The sequence below is a fragment of the Manis javanica genome, chromosome 10 (genome assembly GCF_040802235.1).
Source record: "Manis javanica isolate MJ-LG chromosome 10, MJ_LKY, whole genome shotgun sequence".
NCBI lineage: Eukaryota > Metazoa > Chordata > Mammalia > Pholidota > Manidae > Manis > Manis javanica.
The window spans coordinates 86,048,524-86,072,447 of record NC_133165.1 but is presented as its reverse complement, the minus strand read 5'-3'; the positions used below and the strand labels follow the sequence as shown (position 1 = coordinate 86,072,447).

The 23,924-nt window shown below is 53.1% G+C and overlaps 1 protein-coding gene across 3 annotated transcripts in view; it reads right to left on the bottom strand.

The window, feature by feature from the left end:
• The window catches only part of FIGNL2 (fidgetin like 2), a 32,741-nt gene extending 15,674 nt beyond the window's left edge, over positions 1-17,067 (bottom strand). The window contains exons 1-3 of one of the 3 annotated variants that reach the window (XM_036992175.2): positions 16,755-17,067; positions 5,835-5,960; positions 3,601-3,718 (exon numbers count right to left, since the gene is read on the bottom strand). In XM_036992175.2, coding sequence (XP_036848070.1) covers positions 3,601-3,603 — 3 coding nt within the window. In that variant the 5' untranslated portion in view covers positions 3,604-3,718; positions 5,835-5,960; positions 16,755-17,067. The remainder of the gene's footprint in view (positions 1-3,600; positions 3,719-5,834; positions 5,961-16,754) is intronic. The other 2 variants (XM_036992177.2, XM_036992176.2) reach the window with 2 other exon arrangements.
• Positions 17,068-23,924: the final 6,857 nt, after the last annotated feature.

Genomic DNA, 23,924 nt, shown 5'->3' with positions numbered 1-23,924 from the left:
CACCTCAGGAATGGATATGGGAAGGGTGCCCAGTAGGGGAGTTTGCATCTGTGAACACCAGAGGGGACTGCCCAGCCCTGGTCTGGCTAGCGCTACAGGGCACCGAGCCAGCCCCCAGGGACCTCACCTGGCCTCTTTTTTTTTTAAATCCTCCTCCTCCTTTCTCGCAGTCAGGACTCTGAGAAAGGATAAGAAAAATGCTGGAATTCCCATCAAAGGCCACTAGACACATGGTAGAGAGATCAGGACCCTTGGGATCCTGCTTCCTTGAGGTAGTGGGGTCTCCCCGCCAGCCTGGCTCCTCTCTGGATGGAGGTTGGGCGGGGGCAGGGGGTGGGTGGGGGTGGTTCTGGCCCTGGACTCCTCATATGTCAAATGCCGAGCAGCAGGAGGTCCGCCTGCATGAGGCTGGCCAAGCGGCCCCCATCTGGGCTGTGTGTTCATATCGGGCGTGGGGGATGAGGGGGCTGGGAGGCGGGAGTGCAGCAATCCCTGCCTGTATCAGCAGTGCAGTCAGGGCCACAGACAAGCTGCGGCCATCTGTTGTCTTGAGAGGCCAGGCCGGGGGCCCAGCACCCTTGAGAATAAACCTTTCCCTTCTCCCTGTTTCTAGTGTTTGCAGAAAACATTCATAGTTTCCATTCAGTTTCACCATCACAACTTCCCTCCCAGATAAGCATATTCTCCCCATTTTACAGAAGAGGAAATGGAGACTCAAAGACTGGGAGTGATTCTCTCAAGGTCATAATAGCTACTAAGAGAGGAAGCTGGGACTCAGCCCATTCTGCCAGCCCCTCCTACTCCAGCCTTGGCCAAGGTACCTGGGTGCCAAACACAGGGCCCACACAGGGCTAGGCATTCAGGAACTGCCTTTCTGTCCATTCCTGGCTCATCACTCAGCTCCAGGCCAAGCCTTCCTCCCAGCCCCTTCTAGGAAGCCTTCTAGGACTGACATCCCACTAAAATGCCTCAAAATCTAGAGGTCTGTACAACCACTCCTTTCCCACCCGGGGCTGTTGGTCTGTCTCTGGTGTTTGGCCCCCTGGTGATCAGGACCTCTTCAGGGCAGCTCAGCCACCCACAGGAGCAGATGATCCCCTAACTGCACATGATCCACAGTGGGGGCTGGGGTGGTCTGACAGACTGGGAAGGAAAGCATCTACTGCCAGGAAGAGTCCAAGGTCACACAAGGTCACACAGCCAGGAAGGGATTTGCACCCAAGAGCTTGGCTTGAACCCCTGAACACAGCCTCTAATCCTGTGCTCTCAATCATAGTTGCTAGCCTCAGGTGGCTATTATTTAAATCTAAATTCATTAAAATATATTAGCATTTAAATTATTTATTAATAAAAATTAAAATATATTATTACAGTTAAAGATCCAGTTCCTCAACAGCACCAGCCACACTCCAAGTGCTCAATAGTCATGTGTGGTAGAGGCTATGGTATTGGAGAGCAGACACAGAATATTCCCATCAGCGCAGAAAGCTCATTTCAACAGCACTGTTCTGGTCTCAACTAGGGCTTCATTCTGCAGCCAGGCTGCTTCCCACCAGAATTGGAGCCTCTGCAGCTTTCTCTTGAACTTGAATGGAGTGTTACTTCTTAGGGTCTCCAGGGAGGCTTCCCTAGGACTCAGACTCCTTTCATTAGGATTCCTTGGAAGTTTTATGGTTAGGCTGACCTCCACCTTCCCCAGGAGCTAGCAAGGGGAGGAATCGCTAGCTGCACCAACCCCCTCCCCACCAGCCTGGCCTGATTGCCTGCCACCCTCAAGCTCAGGGTCAGAGAGGAGGGGCAGGCTTAAGGGGAGAGCATGGTAGGATCGGGTAGTTTGTCATCTGGCCCTTCCAGCTGTGCTTCCTTCCCTCCCCTATCAGCTGCTCAACACCCCTCCCCCTTTCCCTACCATCTTCATCCTCATCAAATCCCAAGGACAGATGGGGGCCGGCAGGGAGAAACGTGACCACAGTGCAAGCACTCTCAAGTGGCAACAGAGACCAGGGGTCACAGCTGTGTCCCCTGAGGCCTGACAAGTCCCTCATGTCCAGCCTGTGTCAGCCAGGTCTAGGCTAAAGCAAACCTCAGTAAGGGGAGGGTAGACACTTAGGAATCTTAGGGGGAGATTTAGGAATCTGTAGGTGCTGGATTATTCCAGCAGATACAACCCAGTTAAAAATGCAGTCACTCATGTGGTCACTCAACCATCCAATCATTCAACACACATTAATAAGGCCCTACCATGTCAAGATGTAATAAGAGGATGTAAAGATGGACAGGTGGGCTCCCTAACCAGCTTGACCAGGTAGGGATGTGACTTGTTCTGGGCTTTAATCCTCCTTCCAGGCTAGGTGAAGATCCTTTGTCTCTGCCCAGTGGTCTGAGCAGGATGGACATACCCCAGCCCCCTCCTCTCAAGTAGACGCAGGCACGCATACACTCTCCCAGCTGCTGCCATGAACCCCCCTCCCGTGGTCTCTGGCCAATCACAGCACTGAAGGGTAAGTCCCACTGCCCAGCGGCCCAGGGAGTATATTAGCACATTTGAACCACTCACCCTGCAATGACAAAGCCTGGGGCCTTGGAAGGAGACACAGCGGGAGGGGTGGGAGCTAAGGGGGGCTGTCCTCCCTCCCTCCCAGGGGGAAGCTGAGGGCTAGATTAAACATTCTGGGGCACAGAGGAATTTGGGGGCCCCAGCTCCAGCAGTGAATAAGCGATCCATAAAATCCCAATTTACACACTCACTGATCAAACGGTCCATCTACTACCCTAGGAGGTTGGGGGTGGCTCTTGGCTTCCCCTCTCCTGAGAAGGCCCTCGGGACCTGGGAGCTGGGCCCAGAACACAGGCTCCCAGCATTTTATGTGCAGACTAAGTCCCACCCCCAACCCCCAATAGGGGCATCTGTCCTCAGGGCTTGGGGACCAGCCTATACCCCCTGCGACCTGGCTGCCTTCCTGGGGTGGCTTGCCTAGCAGCCATCTTTGTCTGCGTTCTGTGAATAACAGCTCTTTCTCCCCTGTGCTGCCTGGGGGCTGCCAGGGCCAACTTCAGCCTCATCAGAGCCGCTAATCACTTTTCCAGCTCTGAAGCCCTACTCTCCCCCAACCCCCTTCTTTCCAAGCACCGGTCTATGTTTTCTCTTGCCCCTCTTACTGGTGCTGTAGTTGCTGGGGATGCTCTGAGCCCTTTCTGTCCACTACACCAGCTCATCCCATCTCCAGGCTATGCGATCTCCAGACTCCAGGAACACCGGTGGGGGAGATTGGTCCTCTATCTCCAGACCATCTACCTGGAAACACCAGGTAGGGCAAAGTAGCCTAGTTAGGACCCTTGCTTCTTCCCCAAGAGGAAACACAGTTTGTCTTTACCTATCTAAATTTTGTTTGCTTCACTTAGTTAGGCTGCCTGAAATTTCAGCAAGACCATTCTGATTAATAAGCAACCTTTTTTAAGCCAAGGGTACTTCTGAAAGGTTCCAGGCTATCAGCCACTTGCCCTTCAGGGAAGGTTTAGCAAGGCTGGTTTGCTTCTCCCTAATGCCTGCTTGAGCCGAGGGGCACTGAGCAAGTAGCAGTTTTCATGGAGGCCACCTACCATGAGCCTGTGGGCTGGGCATCGCTCTCAGGGCAGCATTGCCCTCCTTGTCGCACCCTCTTCTCAGTACTGGAGCTACTGTTGGAGCAGGTTAGGGATAGACTTCAACTCTTGGGCTCTGGGGACAGGACAGAAAGGGAGGAAGGGGTCACTCTGTCTGTGCTTTCCAGAGGGCCCAGAAGGTCAGGCTGTTACCTCCCAGAGGCCATTGCATATGGGCCAGGGCTTGGTTGCCATGATCTTCAATACCTACAACAGGCTGCTAGGTAGGGATAATGGTGTAAGTCCATTTCAGCAGGACACACCCCTTCGCTTCTTCCTTTCCTCACCTTCACTAATGCTCCCAGGGGCCCTTCAACATAGCCTGGACCTACAGCAACTCAAGTTAGGCAAGCCAGCCTAAAAGACTGACCCAGGGCTGGGGGTCTCTGAGCCCACCCCAGCAAGCCCAGGGAGTCCATCTGGCAGTCACCATCCCACCTTCCTCCTGTGGCTCAGACGGTGCAGGGAGTAAAGTCAGCCTCTGAGAGGTGGGACAGGTGTCTCAATCTGTTTCCTCCGGTGCGAAATGGAGAGACCCAGCATCCCCCTCACAGGCTGGTGTGAGGGCACTGAAGGAAGGGTGGCACTTTCCAAACTGGCTGGAGAGGGGCAAGGTACCAGGGCAGGTTCTGACATGGCTCCTAAGAGGGCTGGCAAGGTGCTTCAGCCTAGGAAGCAGGGAGGAGGAGGTAGATTTGCTCTCTGGGGCCAAAAGAACCCAATGGGCTTGAGGGTCTCTAAGGAGAGAAGTGCATCCCCCGAGCTTCTCATCCCCCAAGCTGCCCACCGGGCCCCAGAGTGTGAGCATCCCTGCAGGAGTGCGGCCCCTGTCCTGCCCCTGACCAGCTGCTGGCTGGGTCTGCAGAGGCTGTGGGGAACTGAGTTCGCTGTCCCTGAAAGTGCATTCTGAGTCCCAAACCACAACTTCCCAGGACATCCTAGCCTGACCCCTGGCCCCTCTGACCTGTGTCTTTGGTCACTTTTATCAGCTCCTCTTCTGCCAATAGATGGAGGAGCCCTAGGGCCCTGCCATGCCCTCACTTATGCCACTTAGAAACTGCCAGGCAAGGTCACATGTCCGTTCAGTTCCCTCTTGAGAGCCACCACACCAGGCCCAAATTCATCCTGAGCCACACTTTTCACTGTCCCTGGGAATCTTAGGGGAGATTTGGAATCTAGGAGAGACTTGTTAGGACCCCCATGGCTATCCACCAAGGCCTCAGACTTGATACACTCAAGGAAGACACATCTGCCTTCTTTCTTCAGAGTCCATCCTGTCACCCTGGAGGCCCTATGTCTCCACTTCTTGCAGCCTCCACCTATCCAGCTGGTCACTGAGTCCCCTTGACACTCTCTGGAATGACCCACAGCTCTCAGGTCCCCCACCACATCTGGCTTCGCATCTGGACTCACTGTCTCTGCCTCCTAATCATTTTTCTGTGTGGCTGTCAGGTGGTCCTTCTATCTAAAACACAGGCTCACCCCCCACTGACCTCAGGGTGGATGCTAAGCCCCTTAGCCTGGCACCGGAGGTGGGTCAGTTTGTCCTCCCTCCAGCTTTGGACCCTGCCACATCAGTCCATTCTCTGGGCCATACATGTTCACACTTCCAGGCCTTTACTCCATCGGGTCCCTCCGCCCAAAATACTTCTCCCCGGTTCTGCTGCAGGGACGCTCCCATGCTACGATACCACTTTGATTCTGATGTTGCTGGCTCCCTCTTGGATTCCCCCAGTAAGTGCCCCTGCACCTCTGTTGACCACTCAAACGCCTTATTTGCAGTTGATGTCACCTGTTAACTTGGAATCTCCATTCCCTGCCTGCTCAGACACCCCTGCCCCTGGGCCTTTGCACAGCAGTTCTCTAGCCCAGCAGCACCTGTTGTTCCCTGTCCTCCCTGTGCTTTCCTTCCCAAGTCCCTTCCCCAGAAAACTTTCCCTGATACAGTGGCACTGGAAAGAGCAGGGCCTTTGGAATTCTTCTATAGTAAATACCTAGGTTCTGAGTAATCCCTGTTTTTAAAGATTATTTACATTTTCATTGAGGCACAAAGATTTGCAATTGAACCCTCTTCTTTGCTCCAGTGAAGTGCTCAGCTTCTCACCACAGGTTGGTGACAGTAACAGCCATGCACAAGGCTTTTGGGGATCTCAGTGTGTGGAGGCCCAGATGCATATCAAGCAGGTACTCACTCAGTGGAGGAGGCTGTGCCTATGGCCCAGCTCAGCCCCACTGTTGTCGCAGGCTGGATCAGACCCTCCCGGTGCCTGCTTCTTGTAGGTCTGCACCTGGGGATCCTTGTGCCTCGGGACTTGGCCCTGCATGGGTGCAAGATGGAGGATGAGATCAGGGCTCTTGACTAGTTTTCAGCATAGGCCACTTTTGCAGTCTGGTAAGGCAGCAGATGCAGTCAGCCCACCCAGGTCTAGTAAATTCCCCACCCTCCTCAGAAGAGGTGAATTCATCATAAAAGGTGTTTGGCTTAATGTTGGCCTGTTCTCAAAATTACTATTTCAACGTTTAGGATAAAAATACACGGGACAGCTATATTTGTCAGTTGCACCTCAGTAAACCTGGAGGGGGAATAAAATGTTAAAAAACACACGGGGCTACAAAGGGAATTAAAAACACTGGACTCCAATTCATCCATGAACTCCTCGGGGGTCATGGGTCATAGGTCTCAGCCCAGAAGACCAGAGCCCCCTCTCAGGCCCCTTCCCTCAGCCAGGTCAGGATCCAGGGTTGACTGGAGTCAGTTCAGTTGGCAGGTGACCTCCAAAAAGCTTAAGCTTTTAAGTCTGGGTGATCCTGTGTTCCCTAGTCCCAAACATGCCCCCTCCCAGTGCATGGGGGTGGGTGACAGACATGCCCCTACAGGGCCAGGCCTAAGCAGAGGTAGGGCAGCAGGTCCAGGCTTCCCCAGTGGCCTCCCCTGCCCCCTTCACAGTGCCCTTCCCAGCCCTGGGGTGCTGAGCTGAGTAACTCCAGCTATGCAGCCTGGCCGGTCTTCCTGGGCGTGAGTGGGCAGGGCTGTCCTGGAGGGGGAGGCCCCCCCACACCTGCAGGGCCCCAGGAACAAAGAGAAATCGGGGTGGGGTGGGGGGTGGGGGGAGGATGCTTGGCAAAGACTGAACTACCACAGCAGGTCCTCTGTGCGCCTGCCCCTATGCCGGATCCGCAGCATGCGCCCAGCACTGCTCTAAGGGCTAACACACACAAGTTCACTCAGTCCTCCCCAGCGCCCTAGGAACAGGTATAACTGCTATTCCCATGGTACAAAGGAGGAAACTGAGGCATGGTTAACTTGTCTAATTTCACCAAGCTAGGCATGGTGCTAGCTGCCCAGGCAGGCGGCTCCAGATGCTTCTAAAGCAGGTGATGTTGTTCCCATTTAACAGTTAAGAAAAAAAGAGGTGTCAGTTGATCCAACCATCCTCTCTAGCCTCCCCTACCCCTGCCTCTTCCCCCAACCCTCCACCCCATACTCAGCCACAAACTGTGGAGCTCAGCACATTTCAGAGTGGTTTGCACAGGTCCAGGTAAGTCTTTGCAGGTCTGACACCCCTGAGGAGAGTGATCAGAAAAAGGGGGAGAGGGGTGCAGAGAGCTACCTGCAGACCATGGCCAGAGGGTGGGGAGTACTTGCTCGGGGGAAGAAAGATTCCTGACGTCCAGATATTTCCGAATCCCTGAACGACTGTGGGGTGGAGGACTGTACAGCTCTGGGCAGTGGCTCCACTGCCTGCTGCCACCTGCCCTTCTCCAAAGAGGTGAATCCATCATGAAAGATGCCTGGGTTATTGTTGGCTGAGAACACGTGGCTGGTCTCTAGAAGTGATGAGCTCCCAATTGGGAGAGGCAGGGGGGCCTGAAAGGCGTGTACTGGGAGGGGCACAACCCAGCAGGCTGAAGGGCCCCTCCCTCCTCTGCGGTTCTTCTGGGCCACCGCCACTTACATGTCTAATAAGCCCTGCAGACCCAACAAGTCCCGAACTGAACTCCTAACCACCCGACCCTGATCCTCCAGCTGCCTGCCCCAACCCACTGAGGCAGCTCCATCTTTCCCGACAGGGCCTCAGACCTAAAACTCAGGCCTGAAGAGGGCTACAGTATGGAAGATGTGGCAATGAGAATGGCCACCCCACACAGGACGCTGTCTGGAAAAGGAGTCCCTTCATAGACGGGGAGGGTCTAGCCACTAATGAATGCTATCTCTCTGAGGAGCTGGGTGGACCGGGGGATTTCCCCCTGGTGACTAGAGTTACCATGGAGCCCCTCTGCCCTGAGGGAAACCCACAGGCAGGCTGGGTAGAACCACATGATGTAGATACAGGGGTGTCAGTTTTCAGTACAGACATACCTTGTTTTGTCACATCTTGCTTTATTGCACTTTGCAGATACTGCATTTTTAACAAACTGAAGGTCTATGGCAACCCTGTGTGAAGCAAGTCTATTGGCGCTGATTTTGCTCACTTCTGTTACATTTTGGTAGTTCTTGCAGTGTTTCAAGCTTTTTATTATTATATTTGTTTTGGTGATTAGTGATCTTTGATGTTACTGTTGTAATTATTTTGAGGCACCACACCCACATAAGACAGTGAACTTAAACAATAAATGTGTGCTCTGACTGTTCCATCCACCTGCTATTCCCCTGTCTCCCTCCCTCTCCTCAGGACCCCTGTTCCTTGAGACACAACAATATTGAAAACTAGACCAATTAATAACCCTAAACTGGCCTCCAAGTGTTCAAGTGAAAGTTTCATGTCTCTCACTTTAAATCAAAAGCTAGAAATGATGAAGCTTAGTGAGGAAGGCATGTCGAAAACCAAGATAGGCCAAAAGCCTGGCCCCTCATACCAGGTAGCCAAGTTGTGACTATAAAGGGAAAATTCTTGAAGGAAATCAAAGTGCTACTCCAGTGAACATATGAATGTTAAGGAAGCAAACCAGCCTTATTGCTGATATGGAGAAAGTTTGAGTGGTCTGGATAGAAGATCAAACCAGCCACAACATTCCCTTAAGCCAAAGCCCAGTCCAGAGCAAGGCACTAACTCTTCAGTTCTGTGAAGGCTGAGAGAGGTGAAGAAGCTGCAGAAGAAAAGTTTGAAGCTAGCAGAGGTTGGTTCATGAGATTTAAGGAAAGAAGCCATCTCCACAACATAAAAGTGCAAGGTGAAGCAGTAAGTGCTGATGGAGAAGCCACAGCAAGTTCTCCAGCTAAGGTAATTAGTGAAGTTAGCTATATCAAACAACAGATTTTCAATGTAGACAAAACTACCTTCTATTGGAAGATGCTGCTATCTAGGACTTCCATAGCTGGAGAAGTCAATGCCTGGCTTCAAAGTTTCAAAGGACAGGCTGACTCTCCTATTAGGGGCTAATGTAGCTGGTGACTAAGTTGAAGCCAGTGCTCACTGACTATTCTGAAAATCCTAGGCCCCTTAATAATTATGCTAAATCTACTCCATCCATGCTCTATAAATGGAACAGCAAAGCCTAGATGACAGCACATCTGTTTACAACATGGCCTAAGCCTACTGTTGAGACCTACTACTCAAAAAAAAAGATTCCTTTCAAAGTATTACTTTACTCACCAATAGTGCAATAGAGAGCTGATGGAGATGAACAATGAGATGAAAGTTTTCATGCCTGCGAACACAGCATTCATCCTGCAGCCCATGGATCAAGGAGTCATTTAAACTTTCACGTCTATTTAAATAAATACATTTTGTAAGGCAATAGCTGCCATAGTGATTGCTCTGATGGCCATGGGCAAAGTAAATTGAAAACCTTCTGGAAAGGATTCACCATTCTAGATGCCATTAAGAACAATCATGATTCATGGCAAAAGGTCAAAATATCAACATTAACAGGAGTTTGGAAGAAGTTGATTCCAACCCTCATGGATGACTTTGAGGGATTTAATACTTTGGTGAAGGAAGTAATTACAGATGTGGTGGAAATAGCAAGAGGACTAGAATTAGAAATGAAACCCGAAGATGTGACTCAGTTGCTGTATCTCATGGTAAAACTTGGGCGGATGAGGAGATGCTGCCTTTGGGTGAGCAAAGAAAATGGTTTCTTGAAGTGGAATCTATTCCTAGTGAAGATACTGTAAAGATTGTTGAAATGACAGTAAAAGATTTAGAATATTACATAAATTTAGTTGATAAAGCAGTGGCAGGGTTTAAGAGAATTGACTCTAATTTTGAAAGTTCTGTGGGTAAAATGGTATCAAATAGCATCACATGCTACAGAGAAATCATTAATGAAAGAGTCAGTCAATGCAAGCTTCATTGTCTTATTTTAAAAAATTGCCACAGCCACCCCAACCTTCAGCACCTACCACCCCAATCAGTCAGCAGCCATCAGCATCAAGCCAAGACCCTTCAACAAGAGAAGCACCACTTGCTGAAAGCTCAGGTAATGGGTAGCATTTTTTAACAATAAAGCATTTTAAAAAATTAAGGTATGTCAAATTCAGATGGCCAACAGACATGAAAAGATGCTCCACATTGCTAATCATCAGAGAAATGCAAATTAAAACCACAATGAGATACCATCTCACACCAGTAAGGATGGCCACCATCCAAAAGACAAACAACAACAAATGTTGGCGATGTTGTGGAGAAAGGGGAACCCTCCTACACTGCTGGTGGGAATGTAAACTAGTTCAACCATTGTGGAAAGCAGTATGGAGATGCTCAAAAAACTAAAAATAGAAATACCATTTGACCCAGGATTTCCACTCCTAGGAATTTACCCTAAGAATGCAGCAGCCCAGTTTGAAAAAGACCTATGCACCCTTATGTTTATTGCAGCACTATTTACAATAGCCAAGATATGGAAGCAACCTAAGTGCCCATCAGTAGATGAATGGATAAAGAAGATGTGGTACATATACACAATGGAATATTATTCAGTCATAAGAAGAAAACAAATCCTACCATTTACAACAACATGGATGGAGCTAGAGGGTATTATGCTCAGTGAAATAAGCCAGGTGGAGAAAGACAAGTATCAAATGATTTCACTCATCTGTGGAGTATATGAACAAAGAAAAAAACTGAAGGAACAAAACAGCAGCAGACTCACAGAACCCAAGAATGGACTAACAGTTACCAAAGGGAAAGGGACTGGGGAGGATGGGTGGGAAGGGAGGGAGAAGGGGGGGAAAAAAAGAGTCAGTCAATGCAAGCTTCATTGTCTTATTTTAAAAAATTGCCACAGCCACCCCAACCTTCAGCACCCACCACCCCAATCTACTATTAGCAGACATAATGTAGGGCGGGGACACAGGGAAGGTTGTACAACACAGAGAAGACAAGTAGTGATTCTATAGCATCTTACTACGCTAATGGACAGTGACTGTAATGGGGTATGTGGGGGGGACATGGTGATGGGGGAAGTCTAGTAACCATAATGTTCCTCATGTAATTGTAGATTAATGATACCAAAATTTAAAAAATTAAAAAATTAAGGTATGTACATTGTTTTTTTCTTTAGACAATGCTATTGCACACTAACCGACTGCAGTATAGTGTAAACATAATATTTATGTGCACTGGAAACCAAAAAATTCATTTGATTTGCTTTATTGTGACATTTGCTTTATTGTGGTGCTTAGGAACTAAACTCACAATCTCTCTGAGGTCTGCCTGTATAACCTGAATCCCACCAGTTTTCTTTGCCACTGGCCTAGAAAGATGAGCAAATAACCCCAGACTCTCGAGCATCCAAGGGCCATATCCGCTAGTCAGGCTTGCCAACAGCAGGGGGGCTTCCTGTTTCCTAATTTCCACTGACTTAGGCCTCTGGCCACTGAGGAACAACCTCCTAGAGAAACAATTTCCTAGGGACTCCACTGATGAGGCAAGGCCCTACTGTCAGGTCCTGGTCTTTCCCCTGAGTCTCTCCCGCCAGCCTACACTGTACACGCTCCACAGCCCCGAGCATGCCACTCCCCAGCTCACACGCCTTTAGTGGCTCCCTTCTACATGGGGAATACCAGCAGCCTACCCTTTGCCCCTCTGCAGGTCCCCAACTGTCTTGTAAATTCATTGAAAGTGGGACCACGTCAGAAAATAATGGTTGTTGGCACAAGGCCCTGCCAAGGGTGTGGTGTGGCCACACTTCACATGGGCACCTGTGGCACAGCAAACAATGCCAGGGTGCACAGGGTGGACATGATCTGGTCCTCCCTGGCCATGGGGGAAGCTGAGGGTTGTTACAGATCAGAGGCATGAAAGCCTCTCTCAGGGCCTGCTACACAGATGCCCTGTGAGCATGCGGGGAGTCTCAGGGGCTCAGAGATCCTGACTCTAGCTGGGCACCTTCTCAAGCCTGGCTGAGGTACACCCAGGACCCTGCACAGTGCTGGGACACAGCCAGTTCTCAACAGGGGCTGTATTAAGAGTAAAATGCAGCCTTTTCATTACATCTTCCCATCCATCCCTGGTTAACCCCAGCACGGGGCTGGGGCCAGGTGGCCTGAATAGACCCAGGCAGTGAGAGGAGACAGAGGGAGGCATGTTCCCAGATTGCAAGGGTAGCCAAGCTAGCCCTTCTCTCACCTACCTCCTGAACCCCCTCCACCCCAACTCTGCTTTGGAGGGAGCTTCAAAGATGGCCCAGGCAAGCCCTGCTGTGGGCCAGAACTTCTCAGACTCATGTCTTTGTTATTCCCCTCACTCCTACCCTGGGAGGTGGTTCTCTGCCGTCCCTGGGCTCTGAGTCACTGAGTGGGCCACCAGACGTAGGCATGTACTTGAGAGACAAAGAGGCACACTGCTTGAAACCAAGGCCTCTGTCACCTCTGAACTCACTGTGTTCCTATCCCCATTTGGCAGCTGAGGAAACTGAGACCCAAACAGAGTAAGGGGCTTGTCCAGGGTGATTCTATCTCATTATTTAGTGGCAGGGTCACAGCAGCCCAGGGCTTCGGCCCTAGGTGGGGGTCACTGTAAAATGGGGTCAGGGTCACAGCCCTATGGAGGCTGCCCTGTAATCAATGCCCAACTCTCCCATCCACTGAGAGTGCCCACCCCACCTCTAGTCCCCAAGGTGAATTGCAAAGGCTAACACTGTCTCTGCCTTAGTGCTAAAAGAAAAGAGAGCAAGGCCCCTGCGTGGTTCCTATGGCAGTCTGCTCTCCTTGGCTGGGCTCCGCAGGGAAATGGCAGCATCAGCAGCAATTACAGCCCCGCACACTGTCACCTGCATTTCTGACCAGGCCCTCATAGGCCCACAGTCATTCAAGACTAGACTTTGGGGCTCCAGGCTCCCAGGTCCTGACTCACTTAATCCTCACAATAAGGCTTATGAGGAGGGCATCAATCTTAATCTCATTTCACAGATGAGATATAGAGTATCCAGTTAACTATGATTTATCAAGACACTAAGGAAAAGTTATTGGAGAAAAGCTAAACTTCCTTGCCACATATCCTTGTTCCTGGGGACAAGTTAAGGCCATGGAGACAGCACTGAGTGTGGAGGTCAGAATCCTGGGCTGCAGGCCTGACTCTGTGCTCAGCACATCAGGGAGGGGCTGACTAGGGGGAGGGCTTCTGGATGCAGGTCCCCATGGCTTTAGGGGGGTTCCAAGAACCCTCTAAAGCAGAATGCAAAGTCTAGTGTTAATTGATGGAAGCGCATTTTTCTGTGGATGGCTTTCACTGGTCCCTCTGAAGGGTCTGTAAATCAAAAAAATTTTGTGGGTAATCCTGAAGGCCCTCTCCATCCCTAGTATTCCTGGGCTTTTCGCATTTAAACATAAATCCCACTCCCCGTCCTTCAAAGCCAGCTCAGCTGCAGCTCCAGGAAACTCTTGGATTCTTGCTTCTTTGACTACAGCACAAGGTTTGGGACTCAGTGTCTTGCAAGATTTCTCCTGCCTTAATCTCCCTCACTAGCCCACCAGCTCCCAGAAGGGAGCGGGGCCAGCCCAGGACTGAGATGACATAAGACACCAGAACACCCCATGGTGGGCCCAGTGTGGCTCACGCCTGCCTACTGCCTCTGTCCACTGGAAAGCAGGAGCTCTCTGTGTTGCAGACTACAGGTGCACCTGGGCCTTCGAGCCACCTCCTTGGGGCAGCCCTGGGACTTCACTGAGTCACACTCCTGCAGGGAACCTGGTTTTCATTAAATCAGGGGAAGGAGTCATTAACTGCCAGCCAAGTCAAGAAGAAGCAAAATTCTGCTAGAAGGCACAGGAAGGGTGAGGGAGACCAGCCTGTCCCCTGCCCTCCCTGACTGAATGATTGTGGGGGAAGGGGGAGGCAGGGAGGCTGAGCTCCTAAGGGTCCAGCAACTACAGCAGTAGAAGCTGAGGGTGGAGAGTGGGGGCAGCCTTGGCCCAGATAATAAGCAATTGTTAATGTGATCCATATGGATCCTGACTGGCCTCTCTGTTTAACAGGATGATAATGGCCGGGAAAGAATGCTGGTCTGTGGGGAAAGGAAGGGGCAAAGTCCTCCCCAACCAGGGGATGGGGGAGGGCCAGCACTGAGGAAGAAGAGGAGGAGGAAGAGGAGGAGGAGGAGGAGGAGGAGACACACCCAGGGGTCTCCTCCCACCTAGGAACCAGTTATTTGTCTGAAAGTGACCAGATTCTATTCTTTGCAAGCTGCCCTTACAAAACCCCTTGTATTCAGCCAACAATTATGTACAGGGCACCCACATAGTGCCAAGCCCTGTGCCAGGCCTGTGGGGGTGTGTTGTGAGGAGGTATATGCTCCACCTCTGTCTTCCAGGAGGCAAAGCCGAGTGTGGACTCAGCCACAAAGGCTGAAGGGAGGCACAGGTGCAGGACTAGAAGAACACGGAGGAAAAAGCAAGTGACAAGAGCTGGGGGCACTGGGGAGGCTACATGGAGGAAGTGTAGAATTTGAGTTGGGCCTTGAAGAATGAGGAGGTTGTGGAAAGGCAGGGACGATGGGGAAGGCTTTGGCTGAGGGAACAGCAAGAGCAAAGGAATAGAGGCGTGAAATTGCGTGGAGAGTCTGAGCTCTCAGCAATAACGCTGCAGTCCAGGCAGGGGAGGGGAAGAGATGCCTGCTCCATAAAAAGCTGCGGCCATGGATGACCAGGAGGAAGGCAGGAAAGGGCTCTAGGAGTAGCACACTCCAGCCTCCTCCCTCTCCCCTGTCCCCTTCCAGCTGCACACTGGAATTGTACCGCCACGGGAACTTCAGCCCAGCCCACCCTTACACCACAGCCACGAAATCCTGCGGGGCCTTGGAGCCCAAACCCTGCTTCTCAGCACCTTCTTCTCCTGGGGAGATGGGGGTCCCCCTGAAGAATGGGGGTTATCTAAGGCTCACCAGGGGCAACTCCAATGCCCACATAGCTATATTTCCTTTGGCCCAAGAGGGCTTTCCCCGAGAAGGTATTACAGCAAGGGCACGAGGGTCGCTCCCTACAGGGGTGGCTGCTGCGGACACCAATGGAATCAAGTGGAAATAAATGAAATGGTGTTAAATATGGGAAAGGAGGATTTACGAGGCCTGTCACCGGGTTCGGTGCAGCCAGCCGGCAAGCCCCGCCCCTTTCTCGCCCACCCCAGGAAGTCCCGCCCGCCCCCCCCCGCCCGCAGCCCAGGGGCAGCTTGGTACCCGCGCGTTGCAGGGTCCCGGCTGCGCCGCAGCACCAAGCTAACCAGCGCGTTGGGCCTCTAAGGGCTAAGGCTCAGGCGAGAACGGCGTTTGTTCGCGGCTAGGGCTGGGGAAGGGGCTCTGAGGAACCTCAGCCCGGCCGTTTCCAGGAAGGTGCACTGGGGTTGCAGGCTGGATCCGGGAGGGTCTGGGGCTCGCTGTGCAGGGTCACGGTTCTGTGGATCACTGCACCATCCGGCCCACTCCAAAGACTCCACAGGGAAGGCTCTTGGCTCCGAGAACCGAGAACCCCCAGCGGAAGCCCAGAGTGGGGTTGGAACCAGGCCCCCACTCCTTGCTGCCTGGCGAAGGGCAGGATCCCGCTCAGCCGAGGCAGCCGGTGCGGACAACACAAACATTCTTCCGTCCTCTATTCTCCTCCAAATTAGGTATCCATGGAGACAGGGCCAGGCAGCCTGACAGCCCCACGGCCTAATCCTGATTTAGTGACCGTCCCTTTAACAGCCCACCCACCCGTCCACCCACCCCTGCGCTCCGGGCTGCCGCTGGGCGCAGGCTCCAGGCCGCTCACACTCTCCCCGCGCAGACCCCTTACCGGGCCTCCTCCATGCAGGAGGCGTACCGGGGCTGGAGGGGCAGCGAGGCGGGCCCTCATTTGCTAAGCACCTACTGTGTGCCCAACCCTCTGCGGAGAACCCTCCACAGAGCGGGTTCTTAGCAAGGGAATCTGTAGACTCAGAGAAGGCTCTTGGAGTGGGGAAGTTTAAGGCGCTCTCTCCAGAGAGCTTGGAGCTCAGAGGGTCCTCCCCTGTAACCCGCGGGTGAAGGTAAGGGCAGCTTCCTGCAACACCCTAACTCTGAGATAGGGGCTATGTTGTCCCCATCCAGTTAAAAAGAAAGGAAGGGGGTGGCCATCAGGGGCGCAGGGCCCAAAGTGGCCTCAGTCTCCTGTCACTGCCCCGTCACGATGCTGGGGAATCTCCGGGCAAGAAACCCAGCCCCCACCCCCTCCCACACACACAGGGGCCTCTGGACAAAGACCTGACGGAGTGGGAGGGGCCTGCGGGCCGGCCCTCTGGCTCCCGACACAGGATCCTTCTGGGACCCGAACCCTCAAATCTTGGCTCCCAACCCCCGAAACCCGCAGGCTCATCCCAGGGCCGGCTGCTCGCTAGTATTGCAGGCTCCGCACCAAAGGGGGCGGCGAACAGGGTGCCAGTCGGCGGCGGAGTGGAGATCCCCTTCTTTGACCGTCCCCTCCCCCCGGGAAGTGACCCTCGGCTCCCACGCACCCGCCCGGGTCTCTCGCTGGCCTTGCCCTTCGACCCCCGGCTAGCTGAACCCCGCGACCCGCAGTCCCCGCCCTCTCCGGCCCTCGCACTGCCCCGCGCCCGCGGACAAAGCTCCGGACACCCCGACCGAACGGTCACCACCCCTTGACCCCGACCCGCCCGCGGGCTCCCGTGCCTGCCCCCGTCCGGGCCGCGGCCTCGTACCTCCGCATCCCGGCCGGGTCCTAGGTGAGTGTGCGCGGCCGGGGGGGGCGTCCGGCCCCGGGGTCGGGGCGCGGGCCGGGGGCGACAGGCCGGGACTGGGGGGCTGCGGCGCTCACCATCCTGGAGCCGCTACTGCTGCGGCCGCCGCGGCCGGGAGCGGGACTGGACAGTGGGGGTGGCCGGACAAGAGGCCGCCCCGGCTCCCCCCGCAGGCAGACCCCCACCCCCACCCCCTCCTCCCCTCGTCCGCCCCCAGAGCCCTCCCTCGCAGGCCTTCGCTCCCCTCCCCTTTCCCTGCTCCTCCCTCCCCTAGTGCCCCTCCCTTCCCCCCACTCCCCCCCCTTCTCCGGCCCTCTCCACCCCTGCTCCCTCCCCTCTTCCCCCCGCCTCGCCCCAGCCCCGCCCCCACCTCCCCTGAGCTCTCCAGGCCCCTCCTCTCAACCCTCTAGCCTGGCCCCGCCCCCTCCCCGGCTCTAAAATAAATTAGCCACAGAGGGGGGAAAAAGAGCAAATGACCCTTGGCGTGGAGATCGTCCTTGCGCCACTCTCAGGCCCGCCCCCGCCTTTCCCCGACTGTCGGAGCCGGAGTTGCGGTGGGGGTGGCGGCCTGCCTGGCGGTTCACGGTGGGGGAGCGGTCCGCAGACTGGGGAGTCCGGGGTTGCGCGGCGGGGTCGTTAAGCGTGTCTGCAGGGTGTGAGCGGCTTCCTGGGTCGAAGGGCAAAGGGGAAGGCAGCCGACCCCGGGTTGCCCCATCCGCTAGCCGCCCTAGACCCCTCTCCCAGTGCTGCCTCGGACTCTTGGCCAAAGCCTTGTTGAGTCAGGCTTTTATCCTCCTCCCGCAGGTGAACTGAGCACCTCCCAGCCCCCAGCCCAGGACGCAGAGGAGTGGGACCCACACAGCTGGGCAAGTCCACAGCTCTGCACTAATGCCTCTCAAAGTTGGGATGGGTGCCCTGAACAGCAGAGGGTGGGGTGTGACTTCTAAATGTTGAGCTTCACTGGAGGGCTTCCCCTAGAAGGCCACCTTCACACTGGGCCAATGAATCCCAGACCTGTGATCTGCTTAGAGGTGTCCATGGACGTTCCTTAATTTGTGCATTCATTCAAAAGATCCATATTGAGCATCTACCCTGTGCCAAGCATTGGGCTAGGCACTGGAGACATATTCCTGGAGTTCCTAGTCCAAGAATAGACAGAATTTCATCAGACACAAATGTGGGGCTTCAGCAGCAATCCCGATAAAAAGCAAAGGTGCAGAGTGAGCAGCCCACAGCAGGCCCCACTTTGCCAGAGGAGGCTGTAGGAGACGGGTCTGAGTTTAGGTTGAAGGGTCCAGATACATTTCCTGGAGGAGATGTTGAGCACCCAGAGAGTCCCAAGACTGTCCATGTTCCCACTAAAGGGCAGTGCTTGAGGGTCCTCTCTCCTGAGGAGTTTTCTCCTTTTGGGTTCTGTTTAGCCTTTCTGAGTACAAGTACTCAGCCCCCACTGGCAGGGTAGCGCCCTGTCCTCTGTTTTACAGGATCCTAAACACTCCCCTTCCCTTCTCCTAGTGATGGTTCCTCTGGAGGCTCTGGGGTCTCACTGGCCCCTCTGGAGGCTTTGGGTTCTGACCTCCCAGGGCACCTCTATAAGTGCCACTCAGGGAACAGGAAAGGCAAGGCCCCCAACTGCTCCCATGTGTTCCCCAACCAACATACGGAAGGAAGACCAGCACGAAGCAGGTTCTGGCGCTCACCAAGGTCAGGGTCTTCTCCACCCCCAGCATCCTGTCATCCTCTCCACCCTCCACCCTCAGGACCACACCCTGGCACAGGGGAGGGATGTGTCAAGGCTCTGAATGCTGGGGCAGCCCCTGGCTTCAGAATCAGAAAGGTAGGATAAAAGGGAGCCACGGCCACCACCCTGAGAGAGCTGAACCCTGGCAGAAGGGACTATCTCCAGATAACAGAGGTAGAAAGAACCCACTGAGTATTTTTTTTACTGATGGGGCATCTGAGGCCCATAGAGAAGTGACATACTTGGAGCCACACAGAAAAGCAGGATCTAGAACCCACTGTACTCTTTCTACCCCACCTGTCAGACTCCCCAAGGGTTAGAAGCAGGAGTTACGGGAGAGGCCAAAGTCCCCATGAGCCTAGGGACCTCAACCAGCAAGATTAGTGCTAGGAGGCCAAGCCTGGCCTTGCAAGGACATTGTGGCTGGGTGTTACTGGTGGAGCCATACTCCACCAGGCTCCAGGGTCAGAGTGAGTGACAGGAGTGAGGTTGGAGGAAGGAATTGAGAATATTCTCTCCTGGAGCAGGGGTCTGCCTCTCCTTTGTCCCCTAGAGCCCTCCAATGCTGGTAGGAAGGACAAGCCTAGGCCTCAGGAAGGCCTTCCCAGTAAAAAAATGGAACAGGTCAGCTGCTGAGCAGGCCTTTGCTGAACTCCATGAGGGAATGTTTTGAATCTTAGGCGCTGAATTGTTTCCGATGGGCAAGCTGGCATGGGTCACATTAAAGGATTTAGTTGGTCTCTTCATCTCTCTGTCCCCCATCCTGCAACAGTGCTCAGGCAATGAAGTGTGGCTCCCCCTCATGAGCTCATTAAAGTCCTATTAATACATCATCCAGCATCCTGGGCTGACAAATACTCAATCCTGGCAAATGGCCCTTCATCAGGTCTCTCCCTCTCTCTGCCCCCTTCCCGGGCAGTTCCCTGGGGGTCTGTTCTCTGAGGACTCCCTGTTGACCCCTCAGTTGGCTGTCCCTGGTCAAGGGATACTTGTGTTGAGAGCCCCCTGCTGAGGACAGGCAGCAGGCTGGTCTTGTGATCTTCTCAGGGTAGGTCAAGTGCCCAGCAATGGATTGGATAATGACAGTGGTAATGATGGCAGTAACTGGGGCTCCTGCCGAGGGCCCTCCACTCTCCTAACCCTTTGCTTGTACCACATGCAAAGTGGAGAATCCCACCCTGACCCCGCTCCCAGGGGAGGCAGGACTGTGATCTGCTTAGATGTGACACCGAGTGCCTGTGCATGCGTGGGGGCAGGGTGGGGGCGGGCATGTGATGTGTGCAGAGTGCGTGTGACTGTGAGCTCTTCCCTGCTGCAGACTGGCAACAAGGCCTTTCTGAAAACATCAAGAAACACAACCCGGCTGGCCCAGGGAGAATCAGCATTAAGGGTTTGGAAGGGAGAGAGGGGATGTGGAAGCCAGTGAGAAGCAGGTGGGGTGGGGAGGAAGGAGAGAAAAGGGCCCCGGGAAGGAGGGGGTTGGGGAGGAGGGGAGGAAGAAATGGAAGAGAGGAAGAGGAAAGGGCGGGGAGGCCTCTTTGTGGTTTTCTGGATCAGCCACTCAGGAATCATCAAGAATCAGGAAAGGAAGGAAATATGTCCCGGCTGGGGAATTGGGGTGCGTGCCCAGAGGACACCACACCCAGCTGGCTGCTGCCCACCCATTAGCTCTGGGCTCAGTCTGCTCCCCCAGCCAATGGAACCCCTAGCCCTTCTCTTTCTGGCTGCTTGGTGTTCAGATCCCAGTTCCCAGTTCCCTCCCCATGCCTGCTCAACCTCTCACTCTCTTACTGTTTGTGTGATTATCCCAGCTTTGCCCTCCCACCCCCACCCACAGCCAGCCAGGGGCTCTTAGGAGCCTCCATGAGAATTAGAAGGTGTCCCTTTCTCTGGGCAGACTCTGCTCTGTGCCAGACATGCAAAACTAAGGAGAAGGTGATGGGACTGGCTATCAGTCCCTTCCTTACTCCCACAGGCACAACACTTGGGTACCCTAATACCCACTTCCTTAATCCTCACCCCACATCTGGCTCTGCCATTTTGTCTGTGAGCAGAAACACACCCAGCCTCCCATCCTACAGCCAGCCTTTGGGCCAGCACCCCAAACTGAACTGTCATCCTACCACGTACCTTTATAACACAGCCCCACAGGACCTCTTACCAAGCACCTACACCATTTTAATACCTGAGCTTCTCTCCCTGGAGTACTATTTCCACTAGTCTGCCTGGGGAGCTCCTATTCATCCTTCAGAACCCAGCTCAGAATACCCTCTTCTGTAAAGCCTTCTCGAGCTATCCCCCACCCACAACAGAGCTGGCAGCTCCTACCCCAGAGCTCTCCTAATCTTATTTTTCTAGGTTCAATAGTATTGAGACCAATACCCTGCTTTGTAGAGGAACTCTTCCCTTGCTGTACCCTGTCCACAGGCAGAAGACTCCACCCAAGCCTGCCTGGCTAAGTCACATACACCGGCTCCTCTGGAACACCACTGGGCTTCTCCCTTCCTTAAAGTTTACAAATCCAGGGCAGAATGGATTGAAAATCCAAGTGGCTCAGAGGTCTCCCAGCCCCCACTCTGCCCTTACTGGGGCTGGGCCTGACAAGGAGATTCCCAGCACATCTGGTTGTATTTAAATCATCCAACGCCCAACTGCCCAGGCATGTTCCCTGCTTTTCACCCCTCTGCCCTGGCCTCCTCCCTGTCCTAAACCAGCCTCCCAGGTCTCTCCTCCAGGATGGCTTCCCTGATTGGCGCAGCCTCTGTAACCACAGCCTCACCCTTGAACTTCCACCTCTTTGGGTCTGGGGTCTCGGAGTGTGTGTTCTCAGAGTGGCTCAGTGTGTGGAACCCCATCCTTTCAGAATATTATCCCTGGATATAAATGCTCCCCCGAGGCAGGGGGGGAGCTGACCAGAGGCCTCTCCCCAGTGCCCTGGACCTCCAGGGTGGCTGCTTTCGGTTACTGGTGTGTGTAGCAGGGTGTGGGAGTGCTCCTGCCTTTTTAAAGCCCTGGTTCAGATCCAGACAGCTGTTCTGCTACAACTCTTGCTGTCAGCCATTTTCCACAAGGCTTTGCTGATATTAAAAAAAATGAAAGGGAAACAAACAGAGAATACAGCAAGTATAAAGAGACACAGCCTTTGCAAAGAACAGGTTTGTGGATCTACCATGACCTGCTTCACCAGGGCCCCAGGTTTGAATGTTCATTCATTCAACAGCATGCACTGATGCTAAGTGTACTAAACTCTGGGAATAGATATTTGAATAAGACCCCAGCGATTCCTGGAGAAACTTGTGGTCAGCTGAGGAGAGGGACAGGTGGATGAACAAATGCAAGATGCTGTGATGGACATGAGTGGAGAGGCACTGGAGTGCAGCAGTTGAAGCTCTGAGACCCTGGCTTGACTCCCAGTTCCCTCACTTTCCTGCTTCTGCCCCTGGGAGGAGGGGGTGGGGAGCACTTCACCTGCTGGAGCCTGTCTCCTCACCTGTGAAAGGGGATGATGTGACCTGAGAGGGTGTGGTGGGATTCAAAGAAGATAATGTGTGTGGAAGCATTTCGTGAAGTGCTAAGTGAATTGTTGCTATTATTAAGCTCAATAGTGCCTGTCTGACTCTCATTGCTCATTTTTCTGATGTCTGAACAGCTGTCTCTGCCTACCCTCTGAGGGCAGGAGCCGCACTGGAAAGACTTCTGTGAGGGACATAGCCTAGAGCAACAGTTAGGGTACACACACACAAACATATTTTTGTTATACAAGTAAAACACCTCTTTAAAAAATATAGAAATATATAGGTAAGCATGAAACAAAAAAATCAAACACCCTTAATCCCACCAGCCAGAGATAACCACTGGTAAGACTTTGGAGTAGGCCAGAGATTATTCTTAGATATCAATGTATATATACAGAGAGATCTCAATACAATTTTGTAATCTTCTTTTCTCAGTAGACAAATATTTCAAATCTTTTCCAGTCTATAAATAAACTTATACTACATAATTTTTAATGGCAGCTTAATATTCCATCATATGGACATGCAAGAATTAATTTATTTCCTTTGTTGTCAGTTTCTTCCCCCAGAAACAAAAGCTTGATGAACAGATTTGTAACAGCCACCTTTGTGCATGTGTCTGATTAGGATAAATTCCTAGGGGCAGGAGGCTGGGAACGCATGTTTTTAGCTTTGAGGAGCCCTAGCCAAGGCCTCTGCACAGGGCTCTTGCATCTCTTCCAGGCAGCCCTCCCAGACTGTCCTTTCAGGGTCAGGGGCATCTCCCAAGGCCTACACCTTTCCCAGTAGCTTCATCCCTTAGCAACCTGGCCTGGAAGTCCTGAGAAATGCTCAGAAGGCTGGCTGGTGAAGGCCTGGAGGGGCCCTGGGTGGAGAGCACAAAGCAGGCTTGTCTGGGGCTGGGAATGAGGCCCCGCCCCCTCAGGGCTGCTGGCCCAGCATTCCTGCCTGGACAATGGCTGCCTCGGGAATCCGGAGAATGAAGGCAGCCTGGTGGCTTCCAGTCCCCTGCCACCCCACCCCCCAACACGTTGTACCCATTCCCAAAATGGAAAGAAGGGGCACTTTGTATTGGGGGCAGGGTGGGGAGGGGCAGTGCAGCTAGGCCCACAGCCCTGCCCCCACCTTTGACTCTCAGCCACAGCCCTACTCCTGAGTCCTGCCCTGCTACCCATCCCCTGGGGATTTGGGGCAAGTACTGCTCTCTCTGTAGGCTGCTGCTTCCTCAACTGTAAAATCACAGGCTTGGATTCAGTGATTGCTAAATTCCCCGCCCATCTGAAATGCTGTAATGTAGTGGCTGAGACATGTACAGCCTTTTTGAAGCCAGATGGCCTGAGTTCAAACCCTGATCTGCCCCTTACCCTGTGAATTGAACACCCTGGCCTCAGCTTCCTCATCTGTAAAGTGGGCTGATGATAAACTGCCCACTCCTTCTCCAGGCGGTCCTGAGAAAGGATGAGAAGATGCTCATAAGGCAAGTGGCTGATTCATCAAAGTTTATGAATTGTGATTCACGGTTAACTCCAATGCTAAATGGGTTCCGAACCCCAGTTCTCTTTCCTGCTGGGTCTAGATTTTGGCCTCTGGATGTTGCTCAACAGCTGGCCACATCTCTGGGAGATGAGGGGCAACTGATGTCCCAAGGAAGCATCCCTCTTATATGGTCACATTGTATGAGCCATAAAACCACAGAGTTATAAAGCTGTAAAAGTGTGAAGGCTTTTGGGTGCAAATAAAATTTTAAATACAGAAAAATTCCTGTGTCAGGTGTCCTGCTTTCATTTTTGTTTGGGAAATGTGGACATTTCCATTGCAGCCAGCAATTGCTGTCCAATGTATGTGACATAGAAGTCAGGCTCTTAATAGTCCACT